The 19,871-nt window shown below is 41.6% G+C and overlaps 1 protein-coding gene across 1 annotated transcript in view; it reads right to left on the bottom strand.

Moving 5' to 3' along the window:
* Positions 1-1,247: 1,247 nt before the first annotated feature.
* The window catches only part of brinp1 (bone morphogenetic protein/retinoic acid inducible neural-specific 1), a 142,741-nt gene continuing 124,117 nt past the window's right edge, over positions 1,248-19,871 (bottom strand). Inside the window, exons 6-8 of the mRNA XM_084047805.1 lie at positions 14,082-14,318; positions 8,254-8,476; positions 1,248-2,392 (exon numbers count right to left, since the gene is read on the bottom strand). Of these exons, the coding sequence (XP_083903931.1) occupies positions 1,252-2,392; positions 8,254-8,476; positions 14,082-14,318 (1,601 nt within the window). The 3' untranslated portion in view covers positions 1,248-1,251. The remainder of the gene's footprint in view (positions 2,393-8,253; positions 8,477-14,081; positions 14,319-19,871) is intronic.

Genomic DNA, 19,871 nt, shown 5'->3' with positions numbered 1-19,871 from the left:
TGTTTACCTCGGGTAAGGGTATGGCTTTAAGTTGTCTTTTTGCGGATGTGCGTGGATGAAGAATGTTTAAACTTTTGCTCTTGGTGCTGAAAAGCTCCACAAGCCAGCAGTCACAAACATGTACATTTTGCAAAGCTGTACAAAATAGCATTTGATTGTTCATCTTCAGACCACGATATTGCACTCACGCACCAGGAGGTACCGCCTTGTGAGAAACACAGCTCGAATTTCAAACACAGGAAGAAGCGCTCCGAATGCAGGGAATCAGCTTAGACTGGAGTCACTTACTCTCAAATGACACATTCAATTAACGAACAGCGATAAGCATCAAGCGAAGAAAAGATACACACATATATATATATTTATATATATTTATATATAAACAGCTGGCTTTTGTTATTAGACATGACTATCCACTGCTGTCCTGCTGTGTGCCTTCAGGCCTGATTTATACTTGGCCTTACGACAGTGTCGCGGGCCGGAAATAGTCGATCTCCAAGCGCGCAATGTGATGCAATGCAGCGCGTTGTGAGCTTGTAGATCTGCTTTGTCCAACGTGGGACACCGTCGTACAACGAAGTATAAACTAGGCATTAGTACAATGACAAAGTGCCTCATATGTCACAAAGAGCAATGCAGATTCATTGTGGATTTGAAATGTAATTAAGAGTCTATAGCTGATGCGAAGAGTACTTGCTCACTAGGCTATTTACCTCTTAAAATGTATAAACATTTTTTATATTAAACTGTCCATTATTTCTGAAATATTAGCTGAAATAAAAGGATGATATCTGGTCTGCCCTTATGTCACGTATATTATCTTTAAAAATGTTTTACTCGGTAAAGAATGGCAGTTTCAGATATAACCTTTGTTCCCTCAGAGTAAAATCAAGGCCTCTTTTTCAGAAGATGGATTTAAACTTTTTTTTTTCTTCTTATTTTTCTTCTTCTCTCGCTCTATTAAATTCTTTTAGGGAATGACAGACATGCTGGGACAAATATGGTACAGTCTTCATAGTGGAAACCATGGATCTCCTTTATCTGCCTAAAAGGCGTTTCATCTGCGCCTTTCTCCTTTTTCTCTTTAACAATTACACTTACAAAGTTGTTAATATTACATCAAAAAAGCAGAACAAAAAATGGTCCAAAAATGAAAAAAGGGAAAACAAAACTAAGATTAATATCCCTCTCAGTTCTCTTGGTGGGGTGTCTCTGTTCACTTTAAACTCAATTTGTTAATGTGACTCTATTTCAGCAGAGTTTGGTAGTCAGATGATCTGACTGTTTCAGTATCTCTGTGTTGTACATGTCCAAGGCATGGTTCACCCGAATCATCTCACTGTTGTTGAGCTTGAGCCGGTGCTTCAGCATACAAGAAAACAAGTCCAGCTGGGGCTTTCCGGGTGCGACTGGAGGTGCTAGGCGATTAATCCTATCCCTAATGTCCAGCAGCAGAAGCATGACAGAGGATGACGAGTAGAACTGAGTTCCTTGGGTGTACGACTGGTTGACCTGCTGCACAGCGCTGCGCAGCAGGTCAGCGTTAAAGCGCAGGCTGTAGCCAAACACTTGAATGTCAGAGATCTTGATGTAGATCTGCCGTTTATTCGGGTCCCCAAGGTCCACAGGACCCTGACCAGTGTCGTTACGCAGGCCGGTTGGGATCTTAGCGCGGCTGCGCAGGTAGATGTGCACCGTTTCAAAGAAGGTCTTCCACCGGTTGCCTAGAAGCAAAGTCCAGTTGAAGCACTGAGAATTCTGCAGGCGCACCTTTTCCCAGCGTGGATAGCCGTGCTCACCAAAGGGCATGCTCCAGCCCTCCGAGTGACTACCACTGAAAGGGTTAACATAAACAAAGAACATGGGATCAATGCTGCTATTGCGCATCTGGCAGATCTTCATGGACAGGCCAATTATCATATGGAGGTAGTCCATCCGGTTCTTGTTACTCTTCAGGGTCAGGGACATGCGCTTACGCCACCGTGGGTCAAAAAATGTCTCCAGGCGTATCTCGTTGCTGATGAAAGTGGTGTGAATGTAGAGTCGTGAATCCATCTTCTGCAGCAAGTACTTGAGCTCCAGGTCTTGGAAATCTAGGTCCGTTTCAAAACTGATGAACTGTTCACTGCGTTCCGAATCCACATTCTGGGGCTCACAGCGGCCACGGTACAACTTATAGCCCTTGTTGCAGGAGCCACATTGTGAGATGTTGGCCAGGCTGCACATGGCACAGCTGTTGTTGCCACCAATGATGCAAGGTATGGGGCGTTGGCACAGCGTGACGCCCGTGTGGCACACACATGTCCTCTGGCTCTCCAGGAAAGTTCCCCAGAATCCATTCTCGTTGCAGTAGAGGAAGGACTGAACCCTGTTAAGCCACTGCATCACAGACCTGTGGAATAGACAGAGAAAGAAAGATATGGGGATAGAAAGGAACACAGAGAAGATAAGAGATAATCAAAAAGAGGGAAAATGGGATAAAGGGATACAATTTGTAATGATTCGTTAATAGTTAAAACATACTAAAGTACGTTTTTAATTCTGCTGTCACCACTAAAGCCTGGTGCTGTTTGTTATAGCCTAGTCGGTGCACAGGAGGATAATATATTCCTTTCAAGGGGATGGAGTCCCTTTATTTCCCTCAAGTGGGAAGCATTACTTGCTATGCTAATCTTGTCTCCTTTTTACCCCTCAGGCATCTTTCCCTGTCATCTTGACAGTCCTAGAACTTCTTTTGTGAATGTAGGAGGTGAATTCTGAATCCTGATTTCTTGGAGAGGAAGGATGAGCTCAAGGTTAGCTTGACATGCTAATGAACCTGAGTGATAACTATGATGGATGACCTTGCTGGCAGGCCAGATATCCCCCAAGCTATGCCCAACATGATCATAGAACAGATCGCTTATGGAGGAGAGAGGAAACACTCCTTTTGCCCCTATAGCAACTTCCAAAGTGTAATGCAATTGTTTAATGTTAAAGGCATGCATACTACAGTATATGGTGCTGGCATATGTTAAATTCACATGTGGGACATTTTACAAAATCAAAGTAATATAACTACTAATTTAATTTGTCAGTTGTGATTCTGAATTTGATTAACTTCCAATATGTTTTGGGGAAAATATGCAACCTCTCTCTCTCTCTCTCTCTCTCTCTCTCTCTCTCTCTCTCTCTCTCTCTCTCTCTCTCTCTCTCTCCTCCTCCTCTCTCTTTTTATGTAAACAAATACAATAATAATTATAATAATAATACATCCAAAGAATATTTTAAAAGCTGTGGTATGAAAGCATTGCTTTTCCCGGCATTATCCATTTGTGCTTCTGTTTTTGTTGGATAAGGTACTTTTGTTTCCTCTAAAGACATGTTTGGAGGCAGCCATCACGTTACAATGTCGCAAACGACATGATTGCAGCCTTATAGATGTGAAACTGGGAAATAACGAACCTTATGCAACAGATGTGTTGTAAGTGTGACATCTAGTGGCTGAATGTACTGAAGGGGGATTTTACAAAAAGGGAGTGTTTCCAAAACAATATATATACAATTTGTTATTGCGAATATAGATACATTAACTCATCTATTCCTCTTTTTCTACCGATCACAACACTAACAGTGTTCAATGGCAAATCTTACTTGCCAAATATTAAACTATTCCCATTCATTTTTATTGTCTATTCATTACCGTGTTTAACACAGTCGTAACAATTTCCTCACTTGAATTTATTCGCAATAACCGGTGGGTTATGCTATGTGAAATTCTGGGGTATTTTATATCCTATAACTGCCTCCCTCGATAAGCCATTACAGAGCATCATGCTGCAAGTTTTATTTTGTGCCTTATTCGTCTCCCTCCAAAGCAAGTGGCATGGCTCGTTTTTTTGCCACAGGGAATAAAATGGAAATGAGGGGGAATGAATGCTGTTTGTTTTCACGAATCAGAGCACAATCTCTGGGTTTGTAATGTGGCATCAGACAGTTCTGGTACACTGGTGACACACATCATAGCCCCCTCTACAGTATGTGATAGAGCACGGCAAGAAACAGAGAAAGCTAGAACAACCAAGATGGTTGAAGAACGAAATGTGTTGCTGTGGCTCAGGAGGGCAGAGCGGCCATCTTGGAATCGGAAGGTTCCCGGTTCAATGCCCGGCTCAGCCTGGCTGCTTGTCGAAGTGTCCTTGAGCAAGACACTGTGCCTTGCACAGTTGCCTCTGGTGTGTGTGTGAGTGGGTGAATGTACTGCACATTGTGAAGCACTATGAGGAAAGGTGCTTTAAAAATTCAACATTTACCATTTTAGTAAGAGGGAGGGAGATGGGGTAGACAAAAAATAGAGAAGGAATGTGAGTGGATAAGAGTGGATACCATTGTGTGAGAGAGTAAATGTCTGTGAACATTCCTATAATTCAAAATGTTCCCCATAATGCATGAAAATGACAAAAACACCTCTGTCAGGATACTTTCTAATATGCTTATATAAGAGAGTGCTTTAACCCACCACCCTGTCAAAATCGATTGTAAATGCAGCTAAATAATACATTATACGGAAAGGTACATTAATCTGTAAACATGCTCAATTCGAAGCATGAATAATTAAGGCTGATGCATAGCCTAGATGCAAATGGTCTGGCTGGGAGTGATGCTACTTCATATCTGTCACTATTAATCATTTTTACATGAGGTGAGCTGCTGTGTTCACTATATATGAGGTAACCTATTACATTATTACAGTATACTCACAGCATATTCATGCTAGTTCAGCAAAGCACTACCCATACAGTTTCTGCATTCACTGCTCACATGGATGTGTGAGTGAAACATTGTGAGCCACCAGCAGGCGAAAGCCAATAATTTACCTTGGATTTCATGTTTTTCTGGTGCCAGATTGGCTGGTTCCATGGCTGGGTTTATCAGACATGGGGCGGTGATGACAAACGAGTCTAATTAGGGTCATTTAGGAATGGAGAGGGTTATTAGGTGCCTTTCTAACTTTATTGAGCTAATGTAATCATTTTTGACTAGTTTGATTGAATGTTACATTTAGATAATTGATGAAGCACTCATGTTGTTGAAATCGGAACTGGATATAGAAACAAAAACTTATCTATCTATCTAATAATAGTCCATGCATCTGTATGATTAGAGATGCATAGGTATTCTAAATCATTTCAAATAGTATTATTCGTTCAAGTCTAGGCCTCAGTAAGCTTACCTCACCTGCTAAGGACCAATGTAACTCCTTGTAGCTCCAAGGGGACACAACTGTACTGCTTCCATATTATGTAGCCTACTGAAAACCATGTTGCCAGGAGCCAACCGAAGGAAACCCGTTCAATGAACAGTAAAATGCTAATACTGTATATCTATACCCTTTCAATACTCCCTGTATATGCAACTTTTCTAGGTACGCATGTGTGACCAGGCTTTCATTATACAGCACATAATTGGTACTGTACACGTTTCATGCCTACAGTGTACAGTACAGTACATTCATGTGCGTGTGCTTGTATGTGTACACCACCACTTTAATGTATGGGTATTTTGTGTGTGTACTGCACATTAGTTGTGTTTGAGGACCAAGGCCGTCAAAAAGCCAATGGCCCTACTGACTGGCAAGGCCAATAAGCTATTAGACTGGTGTTATATTGCATTACTGTATATTGGAATGGGTTCCAGGAAAAGCACTCTTTTTTTATGCTTGTCAATTTGGTTATGGGCTTCATTTCAACAAAATTTAGTTCTTTGGCCTCATCTATGAATACGGTACACGTTCCTGTGCATTCTGTAAGCTATGTAATTGCATTTTTATGTCAAATCACGCACGCATGCGTGTGCGTGCTTGTCTGTCTGCCTGCCTTTCCACACATACGTACGCACGCACACAACCATGCGCACACACACACACACACACACACACACACACACACACACACACACACACACACACACACACACACACACACACACACACACACACACACACACACACACACACACATTACAGTAGTCAATGTGTTATAAGCCCTACCATTTGTAATACATATTGACTGTTGAGCAGTGTTGGATGACAATGTCTAAAGCCTACGTTCTAAGCCTGTTTTAAGCCCAATTTAAGTCCGAATTATGCTCCTTCTTAAAGCCGCGTCGCGTGCCGAAAATAGCTGATCTACAAGCTCACAAGGCGACACGTTGTGAGCTTTTATGACGTTGTAAATGACGGATTATCTATTAAGTATTTATCGTTGCAGGGGGAAATCACAGTGGTCTGAATTTCCTCTAAGGAGTGAGTCTGAGGAGTGCATTTAGGAATCATGCAAATTTCTGACAATAAAGTCCACATGTACAGCTTTGTTCCGCTGCTGCCACCTTGACAATTTGACAAATGATCCAATGGTCTATAAATACCTTAAATAGCACCTGTTTTGTTGGCCTCGTTGTCAGCCTCATCAGCAATTATTAATTGCGAAGTTGGTGAAGTTGTGGTTATTTAGCATGAACAATTATGAGAAGTAAAATGCTAAGAAATATGGTGTAATTTAACTGTGATTTGTCACTCGTTGTGGGAGGTGACGGGAGAAGGAGATTAACCCCAACATTTCCACAAATGCTGTGAGCTTGTAGATCTGCTATTTTCAAATGAATGTTTTTTAACATGTCTGCCTATTATGACATGCCCAACATAGGGACACCAGGGTTAAGGTGATTCATCTTGTTCTCATGCCTTCTCGCACGCACGCACGCACGCACGCACGCACGCACGCACGCACGCACGCACGCACGCACGCACGCACGCACGCACGCACGCACGCACGCACGCACACACACACACACACACACACACACACACACACACACACACACACATGCAAACACACACAGCTTGCTTTAATAGTGATGGCAATGACTCCCTCCAACTGATGCAAAGCACAGTCACACACACACAAGCAAACAAACACCCTGCCTTTCTCCACTGTGCTGTCAGGGGCTCTTGATGCACGCTCCAGCGAGCACAGAGTGCACACTGCAGCTCTTTGATAACGCTTCAGAACAAACCTTTGCCAACTCGCATACGAGTGTGGGTGTGCTCTTTTTTTCTTTTTACCTTAGTGACAGTTGACAGCGGCTCATTTTCAGACCACTTAAATGAATATTTTACAGATTCTTTTTCTGTTTCCATTTGTATGTTGACATCCCTGACACAGTTTGAATAATTTGGGGTGTGGTGTGGAAGGGGGGGTATTCTATTTAGCAGTAGGCTACTTAGCATACTATTTCAGAGAGGTGTTTTCACAATTTTCTTAGAATGGATGTGAAAATTCCCAAGTATTTCAGGCGGTGTTGGCACCACTGCACATCTGTAGCCGAGCACTCAGACTGCAACTGCTGTAAGTTGTGACAGATGTGTGCAATGACCTAGCCAGAAAACTCCCGCCGTTAAATTATTTTTCTTCAGACTGCATTGTGAAAAGCAAGAGAGAGAGAGAGCTGGGATACTTTTGGGCATGTGTGCGAGCCTCAGCACTAAATAGACTTGATGGACGGAAACAACAGAGTCGAAGTTTGAAATATATAATGGATAACATTGTTCCAGTGCATGCTTCGAGAGGCAGCACTGACAATAAAACTTCTGCAGCATCTCTTTCTAGGATTAAATCATCTGCAGTATCAGTGCTTTTCTATCCATGCTTAACTAACTAGACCTGGAACACATCTGTGTCACTTTTTGATTTGAGCTAAAAAGCATTATTTTACCCTTTGGCTATTTAAAAATAGCAGATACAGTATACAAGCTCATAGCGCGGCACCGAGTGCCACGCTATGAGCTTGTAGATCTGCTATTTCTGAAAAATCTTGAAAATGTGTGCAAATCTTTGAATATATATTGTTTAAAGCGAACATTTTTAACTCTATTCTTTGCTTCTGGGGGTCCCTGAAACAAGATATTTTGAGATGGGGGGCCGCGCTCAGATACATATCATTTTGGGGGTCCTTGACATGAAAAAGTCTGAGCACCACTGATATAGAAACATAATTGTTTTCAGAAAACTGTTGGGATTTAGGAGACATAGAATCGGCTTCAGGTCTTAATGGGTTAACTAACTAGACGCGCTAATAATGTACCAAAAAACTTCAACGCCAAAATATCGCGACCAAAAAATCAACAACCCTTTTGTTTACGTTGCTCAATAAAGTCACATCCGATCCGCATGGCGCCGGTGGAAATGTGACCGTCGATGGCATATTTCTACCCACCTCTCCCTAGGCATCTGGTGGTTGGGATTGTGGTGACAGCGGATGCTGAGGCCAAAGAGCTTGCGGGCAGTGCGCTGGATCTTGAGCCGCTGTGTCTCCAGGGAGCTCTGGAGGAGCCTGTAGCGTGCCTGCAGGTCCCAGTCGCTGCCCCACAGGAGATGCACGCTGCTCACCGGCAGGAAGTGAGTGGAGGGCAGCCTCTTCAGGAAGGACTTGAACTCATCTGGATGACAGGGGAGAGAGGACGCAGTGAGTCGTGTGAACAGTGTTCATTTCGTTGACTAAAACCATGACGAAAAATGTTCGTCGACTTCCATTTTTCACTGACGAAAACAAAATAGAAACGAAATACAAACTAAGCCTACGATGACTAAAACTAAGACAATTTCGTCAACAAATAAAAACTACACTAAAATGTTAGTGAGGGAAGAGTGGAGAAAAGATCCAGTAGAACTAAAAGACAAGTCAATTTATGTTTGGTTGCGCTCGGGCGTTGCGCTCTGAAAATAGCAGATCTACAAGCTCACAAAGTGTCGCAGCGCGACATGTTGGCTATTTTCAGCATGCAACCAAGTGTAAAATATGCAAGGCCCGCCGAAATACATTTTGGTCGACTAAATCAACTGTAGATTTAGTCGACTATAATCTTATGTTATTTAGTCGACTAAAGTATGACTAAACTAAATGGAATTGTATTCTGTCAAAATCAACACTGGGGGCAAAGTAAGAAGTAAAGAATGCATGTGGACAGGGAAAGAGAAGATGAATGAGGGGTACATGTGTGGATTGGTTTGCAGGGTTCAAGCGTGTGGGAGGTTTTGAGTGAGAGAGAAGGGAGAAATTGGATGGAATATTAGTTTCATGTTGTGAAGATGTAGCTTTTCCCATTTCAGTATGTTCGCCTGAGTAATCAGTAATACGTTTTTTTTTGTTGTTTTTTTTACAGTTTTGATAGAAAAAACACCCAATTGAAAACTCAATCTTCATTTTGTACTGTATACAATCTACTTTTGTTTTAAGAATTTCAAATCATTTTAAAGACAAACAAGCTAAGTAAATAATTATAAACAATGGTTGACCTATATTCTCTATATTAGCATACATTGTTAGTGAAAAATAACCATGAGAAGGTCAGAAGCAGAAGCACTCAAAGCTTTCTTCAGACAGTCTCAAATCTTTAGGTAATTGTTGTCTCCGCCAGGCTGAAAGGCATGATGGCGTGTTTTACCCTCCGTCCGTCCGTCCGCCGTGTGTCCGTGTGTGTGACTGTGTGTCCTGTCCGTGTGTTAGCAGCTTATCTCCGGCACCGTTGGCCCGGTCGCTGCGAAACTGTGCATACACACTTCCTGGATGCCAATTCAGAACTTCTGCCTCAAATTTTTCACATGGGCCTTTTATAGCGCCACCTGGAGTCCGATTTGTGCAAACCCATTTTTTTATATTACTCCTACAGATTTTATCCAAACGTCATGCAAATCGGTACACAGTATCTCTATAGTCATGTGATCAACACAGATCTGTCCGATTTCACATATTCCATCCTCATTGGCTAAGGTTGGCTTCCAAAATTTGCAGGATTGGTCCGTCTTAAACAAAATGCCTCAAATCATGAACGCAGCTTGCGATTTACGTGAAATTTCACAAACACATTCCCACTAGGCCAAGGATGAAATGCCACCCTTTTTCACATTGGCCTGTTATAGCGCCACCAGCAGGTCTAATTTAGCAAAACACATTTTTGGAAAAAAATGCCTCAAATCATGAATGTAGTGTCCGATTGCCGTGAACGACCTAAGAATAAATGGCACCCTTTTCATAATGGCCGATTATAGCGCCACCAGGAGGCCACAATAACGTACCTGACCTGGCGGAGACCTGTGCTCCGAGGAGCACTTTTTCTAGTTTAAAATGTTTCACTGGCAATAATGGGTTATATTTATTTATTTTCCCTTTCTATTATGAATCAAATTGAAAAGTTTAAGTAAACAAATTAGCCAACCAATTCAATTGGTCACATAATTGCAATTTCTTCTAATTATCCTTATTTCAATAACAATTGCCTCATTGCTTTGTTCATGTGGATGATTAGTTATAAGCATCCTAGCATTTCAAGCTCAACCATCTAAATAAATAGACTTTGATGATATGTAAAAAATAATTTTATATTGCTGAATCTGTAGAGGTTTTCTTTTTCTCAACAATTTAAACGTACTATTGTATGCGATAGAGAACACTGCTTTTGATGCATTTACATTCCTAGGAATAAAATAATTAAACTCTGTAGAATAAGCCTATATTTATTTAGCACTGTTGATAAAACATTTTGTGGTGAAATCCTATAAGCATAATTTCAGTCAGTATTACTGAGAAGACTGTCGCCTGTGATGTTGAAAAGCAGGACACAGCAGAGGGTTCAATCCCATCCTCTCCCAAGGTGAGCTCTTTAATGCTCTCTGCAGCCAATCATAGTCTGCCTCTAACAAGCTTTCAATCTTTCTGCAACCCAGAGAGCTTCAGTAGAAAGCGGAGACCATCAGCATATGAAACGGATACACTAAAAGGCGCTACAAACTGGCCATCTTCGACTGAGTATCTCCCTCCTACACACACTGAAGAACTCTGTTCCCTCCAATCCAATTCCCATCAACATCAATGTCTGTCCTTCCTATAGACCTGCCCCTGACCCTGCCAGAGCCCAGCTCTCTCATGCCTGACTCAAACAGCGGTCCATTTAACACGTCATCAATGGCTGTGAACTCGTGCCTTTGTGGAAATTGAGACATTTTCAGCTGATAAATTGAGACAAAATGACAAATTGAGACGCAGTGCCAAAAATAACTATCTTAGAGTATGTTAATTAAGAAACAAGACACGAGAGGGAGTGCTACATCGTGGTTATTGGCACAGCTGTGCCAATAACCGTCGCCCTGCACAGCCGTGCCAATAACCACGACCTCAAGTGTTTTATTTAACAATTACCAACAAAATCTAACAATTAAAAATGTATTCATATTGTGGGGCAATTCACTCTCAAAATTAACTTTGTGTCATCTTTTCCTTAGAAATACAAGGGGTCTGACTGAGATAATAAGAATCAACCTGCCAACTTGAGCAAATGAGCTAAATCGAGATTGTGATTGTGAAACTGAATACACACCACACATAGAAACATAAAACTTGGGTGTTGCTTCAATCTCGTTATGCGCTATGCGGCCCTCACACTTAATGTCTGAGTCATAGTTTTGGGGGCTTTGTCAGAGTACCCATTGTACCCATCTGTCTGTGTCCCTTTTGTGCCCATATATGGAGACATCTGTTTCTGTCGGTCTACCTGTGTCCTTTTAATGCCCATATATGAAGATGTCTGTATCTGTCAGTCCTTGTCCCTTTTACGTATGCCCATATATGGAGATCCAAACTACTCGACGGCGGGCACCGCACTCCCTCGAGTCCTTGCCGCTGCGTGCGCCGAGTTTGAAATCGATCGGTCCCATACATGTACATGACCATATATGGGTATAGCGGTCGGATCTATGGCCCTGGACAACTGGATCTCTGTATCTGTCTGTCCATGTCCCTTTTATGCCCATATATGGAGATCCCTGATGTCATCAGTATATGCCCATATGCCCCCTTTTGTGCCCATGTATGGAGCTGACTCATTTGTTTGCGGCTGATGCCATGACGACACATTGAGGTTAGACAACACACTCCATATTTGGGCGTAGCTGCATTGCGAACTCCTTATATGGTTATGGCTGTCGGGCATGGCACTCCCACTCTCTGTCGTACAGTTATTCATATACATGAACTACAGACAGACACACAGATGGACACATGGACAGAGATTTCGCACATTTATATTAGGATTATCATTATTATTACTAAGAGCTACTGTTGAGCTGTTGACTTAGCAAATAATAAGTAATACTGATTTCTCATTTATACATTCATGGTAGTGCATATTCTGGTTTCAGCTAAGACCTGGTAACTGTTAATGAGCTGATCCTTGGGCTAGACCGCTCTAACCTTTCCAAACGCTACTGCAGGTGATTGATTCTTTGCTATTAGTGCCCCTAATGACAAAACCCTTGGGGTAACCCCCCTGAGGAGCGTAAGCTAACACAAGCCACCCTTTTTTAAATCACGCCTGAAAACAACTTAAATTAATATTTTTTATCTGACTGTTGACATTATTATTATTGTGACATTATTATTATTATTGTTGTTGTTGAACTAATAGTATTATAATTATTAAGCAAACACAATGTGTTAAGTACCTAATGCATTATATCAAAGTATTATCCCAATGCCTTCAATTCAGTTGTCCTCCTCTCTAGGTGTTTAAGTATTGATATTTTTCCAGTGTGTCACCTTCAGTGACTCATCCTCACCCTGCCTGTCCTCTGTGATACATAAATATATTTATATGTTTCTGCCGGGTTTTATTTGCACACTTTTATAACATATCAATAATATATAAGCATTGTGCCTTGCCAGGTGGATATCGGGCACTTTCCTTAGGGAATATCTCTACCTTTTTACTTCTGTTTTCTGACTTAATCAGTGGGAGCTCTCTTTTCTCTGTGAATGTGTGTGTGTGTGCGTGTGTGTGTGTGTGTGGGGGGGGGGGTTCGTCTGGGAGATATGTGGGTCATCAACTTATTAAGCGTTACTTGTGAGCGTTACATGTCTTACGATTAGGCATTCAGGAGAAAATATTATAAACATTTCACACAAGCACAGTATTAAACATAACCTACACACATTTTTCATGAGAGACATGTAAACTGGCTCTATCCATTGCTTAGGTTCACACACAGTCAGTGTAGTGATTGCACACATTTTCACCTCTAATACAGTGTTCTCTGCCAAACATGGATTAAGAAGTCACTGTTATGATTAATAGCTCTGGCTTTGTCTCTTCTAAAACAGAAGGTGTCCAAATGGCTCCTTGAATAATGCAATAGACCACTTTATTGCAGATTGGCTGCTGAGAAGTTAACATGCGAAGCTTTATGCAGTGTGTTCTGTCAGAGGTGACTTGTTAAATGGTGACACCCCCCACACACATAAAAAAAACAATTGAAGGTGTGAATTAAAGCTTGGTACACTGTAGGGCTGCACGATATGGACAAAATTTGCCTCGATATTTATGCCAAATATCTCAGTAGCGGTACAATACAATATGACTAAAGGTTCACACTTATTTGTTTTAAGTGCAGCGACAATCTCAATCTCAAACTTTGTCATATCACATTTACAGCTAAAAGTGGCTTTCTATATTCAGCTAAAAGCTAAAAGTTAAATAGGGAAAACGAGGATAAAAAAAGAAGAGGAAACATAAAGTGTATAAAATAGTAGCGAGTTTGCAAGTTTACAGGGCGAGCACGGTCTGATATTAATCTATATTGCATCTATTTAATGATAATGTTATATTATTCAGCCTTAGTACACTGTTAATGTACTGTATATGATTGGTTACACTCAGCACAGGTACCCATTGTACAATTTGAGAATGAATGTGTTAGTTGCCTGGTCAAGGGTTCTATTCATGATATGATAATAAGAAGTGACTAATAATGTTATTAGGCTAGAAAACCTTTGGTATATATTGACTGACTATTGTCTGGGTCTAAACTGAAGCTGTATTGGTTTATGGAAACGATGTAGAAAGTAGGCCACATATGGGTCTTAGATTTATTTTGCTGCAGCAAATTTTAGACAGACAAGACGTCTATCTAATGAAAATATCAACTACTATACAGTACAGTTATGCGTTGACAGATATTTCCAGCAAAATATTGCTATAAAAATGTCTTGCTCACCAGAGTTCTCAAAGTCCTTGTAAGAGGTGGCCCAGGACTCAGCCATCCCTAGCAGGGTGTTCTCCATGATCTGGATGTCAGTGATGGGACAGTTGCATTGTGGGTACTCCTCGGCGCACTGACAGATGCACTGGCTGTTGCGGCACACGTACTCACCCTCGCCATTACACATGATATAGCTCAGAGCTGACTGGACAAACTTCTCCTGCAGATATTCTGGGAAGATGACCTGAAGACCTGGAACACATAGAAATCTGAGGTTTCAGTACCTTGACAAGTGCTAGATGACAATGTATTCTTAAGGTTTTGAATCCTTAAAGGCAACCTAAATCCCAACCTAAATCCCATTGTTCTGTTGTGAGGAGTTCTACATCAGAACATTGTGATGAAGATTGAAAATCGATTAAGATTCACTTTTACCACATTAACACCCTGGCATCATATTGGGCAAGTCACTATAGGCAAATATTTTTCACAATTTGTTCTAGCCCATCTACAAGCTCAAACTGTGATTTTTTTTTAATACTTAGGCTATCAAATAGCTTAAGTATAATACAGGTTTAAAGGAGGTTTCATCTTAATTATGTACTTGACTATCAACCAAATCAGACACAGTATTTGTTTATTTTAAATAAGACAGCACTTGAGCATTTTATGTTCACAACTAGAAAAAGTGCTCCTCGGAGCACAGGTCTCCGCCAGGTCAGATACGTTATTGTGGCCTCCTGGTGGCTGCATTCATGATTTGAAGCATTTTGTTCCAAAAATGTGTTTTGCTAAATTAGACCTGCTGGTGGCGCTATAACAGGCCAATGTGAAAAGGGTGGCATTTCTTCCTCGGCCTAGTGGGAATGTGCGTGTGAAATTTCACGGAAATCGCACGCTGCGTTCATGGTTTGAGGCAGTTTGTTCAAAACGGACCAATCCTGCAAACTTTGGATGGCAACCTTAACCAATAAGGATGGAATATGGGAAATCGGACAGATCAGGGTTGATCACATGACTATAGAGATACTGTGTACCGATTTGCATGACGTTTGGTTAAAAACTGTAGGAATAATGTGAAAAAAATGGGTTTTGCACAAATCGGCCTCCTGGTGGCGCTATAACAGGCCCATGTGAAAAATTTGAGGCAGAGGTTCTGAATTGGCATCCAGGGAGTGTGTGTGCACAGTTTCGCAGCGACCGGGCCAACGGTGCCGGAGATTTGGTGGTAACACACGGACACACAGACGGACACACGGACGGACGGACACACGGACGGAGGGTAAAACATACTCTCTCGCCATGCCTTACGGCCTGGCGGAGACAATAAGCAAGGAACTTCAGTGATGCTGTAAATATTTCTACATTATTCAACAGCAGCATCGCGTGATGCATGGTAACAGTTAAGGGAATATACAATATGGTTTTTCCCCACGCATATAACCCATGGGACAAAAACAATTACTGGGATGAGAAGAGTGGTGTTGTATGGTTGATTCCCCTTCCTAGATTGTTATGACAGATCTCTGATGCGTGTTATAAGGGTGTGTGCTTAAAAGTTTGTCTGGGCTTGACTTTGAGCTGTCTCTCTGCAGAGGACCATCTCATAATGTGACAAAATGCAACAGTGATTGATGCCTGCTGTCTCCCTGTGTCTTGGCTTATTTAACACCGGTCATGTGTTCCCTTGTGGCAACGTGTGTGGTCTTTTTTGTGAGTGCATGTTTACAGTATATGCACAAACGTATTTGTGCGAGTGTATGGTCACTGTAGCTCTTGTCAATACTTTTCATTACTGATGTGAAAAAAAACTTAAAAAGTTGAAATTTGGCGATGCAATGTTTCATATCGATATCTGTAAGTGTGTGTGTGTGTGTGTGTGTGTGTGTGTGTGTGTGTGTGTGTACCTGCCTATCTGTGTCGCTAATAAGTAATTACTTCTGTATCACTAGGCAATCACTAATCACACAATAAAAGCCCCACTCGTGTTGCAATCTAGATTGCAGTTCAGCCATTGCACTTACAAATGACACTTATACTTTTCAGATTTCTAGTCCATCCATATCTCACCCACGGGATCTCATAGAATTGAAGCCCTGACAGCTAAGTGCAAAGCCCTTTTCTCCACAGTCCTGGCCAGAAAAAAAAAAAATCCCTGGCACTACAAGCTATTGGATTGGAAAATAACTTAATAGATTTTGCCTTCTACTCTGAAACAGCATCCTGGGGAGGATTTTCTTAAAAACATGATTATATAATGGTTTGTTCCTCACATGCATCGGTAATGCTACTCAAATATGAAAATAGGCATCCATTTCAGTAAAATTATCACCATAATGTTGAAATGAAGAAGGAAGTAATCCTTAAATTTAGCAGAATGAATATGGCTCAGTTTTAGTATCCAGTTGTATTTCTGTGATGCTCAACGGTGTGATAAGTGCACCCCTAGGGGTGTGTGGAGGTACTACATGGGGTATGTGAAAGCAAGTGGAATATGGAAGAATTTTGTTTTCCCATTACGTTTAATGATCAAACAATTCACACACTTTGTGTGAATCTGCTGATCTGTAAAGTGTTAAACCAAATTAAATCAACTTGACTAGCACAACTGCAATTGAAAAGAAAGCTATATTTATTTGCACATTAATTTAACATATTTACATCAAAACTGGATCTTAGAATACATGTATTCGCTCAGGCGGCACTAACTCTTTTACTCTATTTCTTTGTAATGTTGTAAAATTCTTGAAAAGGTGGGTTATTATTCATTCATAGCATCATAGGCTAACTATGGTTTTCTCCGGCAGTTTTCTAAGCAAAACATTGTCATCAGGTAAAAGGGGTAGGCCTATCGGATTCAGAAATCAGGGAAACTCTGTAAAATCAGGGGTGCTGAACCAAATGGGGAAAGAAATAAAACATTGATTGAGAACCACTGCTTGATACCACTTAAAATCTATATATACTTTGTCACATGGCAAATAGCGGAAATCAATCTACACGCATTGCGTAGTGAGCTTGTGCATCTACTATTTGTATTCATTTTATTATATTATTATTTATGTATTATTATTATTATTATTATTATTTATTACCAACGGGTATGGTTTAGTTTATTTTAATTTGCCCAAAATTGGGAAAAATTAAATACTGAACTGAAAACTGGTTGGGTGTTTCAAAAACACGAAACATGAAATTCTTTGTGACATGGTTATGATAAATGAAACCCAGTCTCAAAGGAGAAATTACCGCAGTTCATCGTCCAGATGAAGAGAATAACCCAACATCTTGGGTATCTAGTTCTGCCAGCAAGATCAACAGCTCACTCACTAAATAACACGATGACCATAAGTGTATTGAATCTCAGCGTTGCCACGGTGTGGGTTGTTACTACAGCGCAGAGAATGTATCGCTGTGCTTTTCCGCCGCTTCATTGCACTTTAATTATGTTGGTATGCTGACTTTTCTACTGCTTAGTGCGTAACCTTGCCTTGTATCCACCTTCCTAGAGATCAGTCTTCTCTCTCCCCCTGTCCCCCTCTTCAGAACTACATGCCCATCAGCGATAGAGGGGACTGAGGCAAGGGAGGGAGTAGAAGGGATGGATGGCTCATATCTGACCACAAAAGAGTTAGGTTGCGCAGGGCTTTTTCTCCATCAGGCCTGTCTGCGGCCCCCGGAGCCAATATTCATTTAGCTTGATGTATTCCTGGGCCTGAAACTTTAATGTGATTTGTGGGAGAATCCAGATGGCGAGTTCACGGATCGACGCCGCTCACTGACAGTGCCGGTGCCAGCGGCCCGGTGCACAATAACACCGAGTGCCTCGGCACCTCCCCCTGTCCCCCCGCCTCTCTCAGCAGACCCCCCCCTCCCACACACACACACACACACAGATACACACGCGCACACACTTTTCTGATATTACAGGGCTTGTGCCAGGAGACTGCAGGAGGAGCCATTGGATACACTGACTGACACACTGCTCAGCACTATCAGTCTCTCTCTCTCTCTCTCTCTCTCTCTCTCTCTCTCTCTCTCTCTCTCTCTCTCTCTCTCTCTCTCTCTCTCTCTCGATTTCATTCTCTCCCTTCCTCCTCTATCTGTCTCTAGCTCTCTATGTGTGTGTGTGTGTGTGTGTGTGTGTGTGTGTGTGTGTGTGTGTGTGTGTGTGTGTGTGTGTGTGTGTGTGTGTGTGTGTGTGTGTGTGTGTGTGTGTGTGTGTGTGTGTGTGTGTGTGTGTGTGCACGCCTCCCCGATTCCCTCTCTCCATTCCTCTATTTATTTCTCTCACTTCTTCTTCTGTCTCACTTCATCACCCTCAGTCCTGTTCCTATTCCCTCACTCATCCTCGTGGTCCCCTATTCATGCCACTCATCCTTTTTGCTCTCATTCCCTTCTTCAATCACAGTTTTTATCCCTGTTCCTTCATGTCTCCTATTCACCCCAATTACCTGCAGTGTAGCCTTACTCAAACATTTCAGCGCTGTCGGGGTGGAAACCTTGTATGTCCAGAACGGTTAGTATTCAGGAAATGGACAGAAAGGAACTGTGTTCCAATTGAACCAATGTCATTATTTTTCTTAAAACATTTTCATTGATTAAATATTTATAAAACCCACAGACAGACTTAACTACTTTCAACCTGGCATATACCCATTTTGGGCTTACATTTTTTTAACATAAAAAAGGCAGATGTACAAGATCACAACGTGTTGCATAACGACGTGTTGTGAGCTCGTAGGTCGGCTATATCTGCTGCTTTTGGGTGACATTGTCATATGACAAAGAAAAAATGAAATATGGAGATACAAGGTTTCTGTCCGAGAGCGACAATTTGAAGCCGTAATCAAATATTTGACATTTCGTATCTCACCACTCCACTCTGTAACAAGACAAAGTAAAAAACTGCATCCAGACTATCAACAATTGTTAGTGCATTGAAAATGCACTGAGATACGTGAGAGAGAGAGAGCTTGAGACCTCGGGCTAAAAATGCACTGACAAATTCCGTTTCTGGCTTGGAGCGTTTCAATTTGGTAAAATTGAGAATGATTGGGCCATATGGCTGTGAAACAGAGATATTTTTCCAGTAGAGAAACATTCGACGTTGGAGCAGCAACCCCGCACACTTGGGAGTTACAGTAAACTGAGTATCCCTAAAGAGCCGCTGATGAAATGGAAGGTGAATATTGCAGTTCCTACGCAGCCATTTGATAACCTCCAACTTCATGCTCTGCCAGTGCACATAATTCCCTGCAACCCATCTGCCTGGCTTGCTCTAAATAAATAGCACCTCAAAATGGCAGTTAATCTGATTGCATACATCAGAGGCTGAGATATTTCCTTCACGTCCATTGCATATAGGCCCTCACACACTTCCATGAATGCTAAAAATGGTGGCCCCGCATCTGTGACTTTGTCGTTTCGCTTCGTTTCTTTTCCTGAGAGCGTTCTATTTTTACAGTGTGATAGATGGGGAGTGGAGGCCGCAACCGAGGCTTGTAACTGCCTTGGCAAGCAGTCGCCTACTCATTGTGATGTCACACTCCGCCTCATAAGCTACAGTTTCATTAAAGATTAATTGACCATTGTGTGGCCGCAAATTCACAAAATAATCATTACTTAATCCACTGGTGCAATAAAGTGCATTACTTCAATGGGGGCATTAAATTACCATCAGAGGTTACTGTTGCAGCCAGGATAAAACACCACAGACCTCTAAAAATGTAAATCTGCCTGTTTCTCCTCATTGCAAACCTGTGCAGCCTGCCCTCCGTATCCCTTGTTATCAAAGGGGCACAA

Source organism: Gymnoscopelus microlampas (assembly GCF_963454915.1).
Source record: "Gymnoscopelus microlampas genome assembly, chromosome: 21".
NCBI lineage: Eukaryota > Metazoa > Chordata > Actinopteri > Myctophiformes > Myctophidae > Gymnoscopelus > Gymnoscopelus microlampas.
The sequence above is the reverse complement of the archived record's forward strand: the minus strand, read 5'-3'. Positions and strand labels throughout refer to the sequence as shown.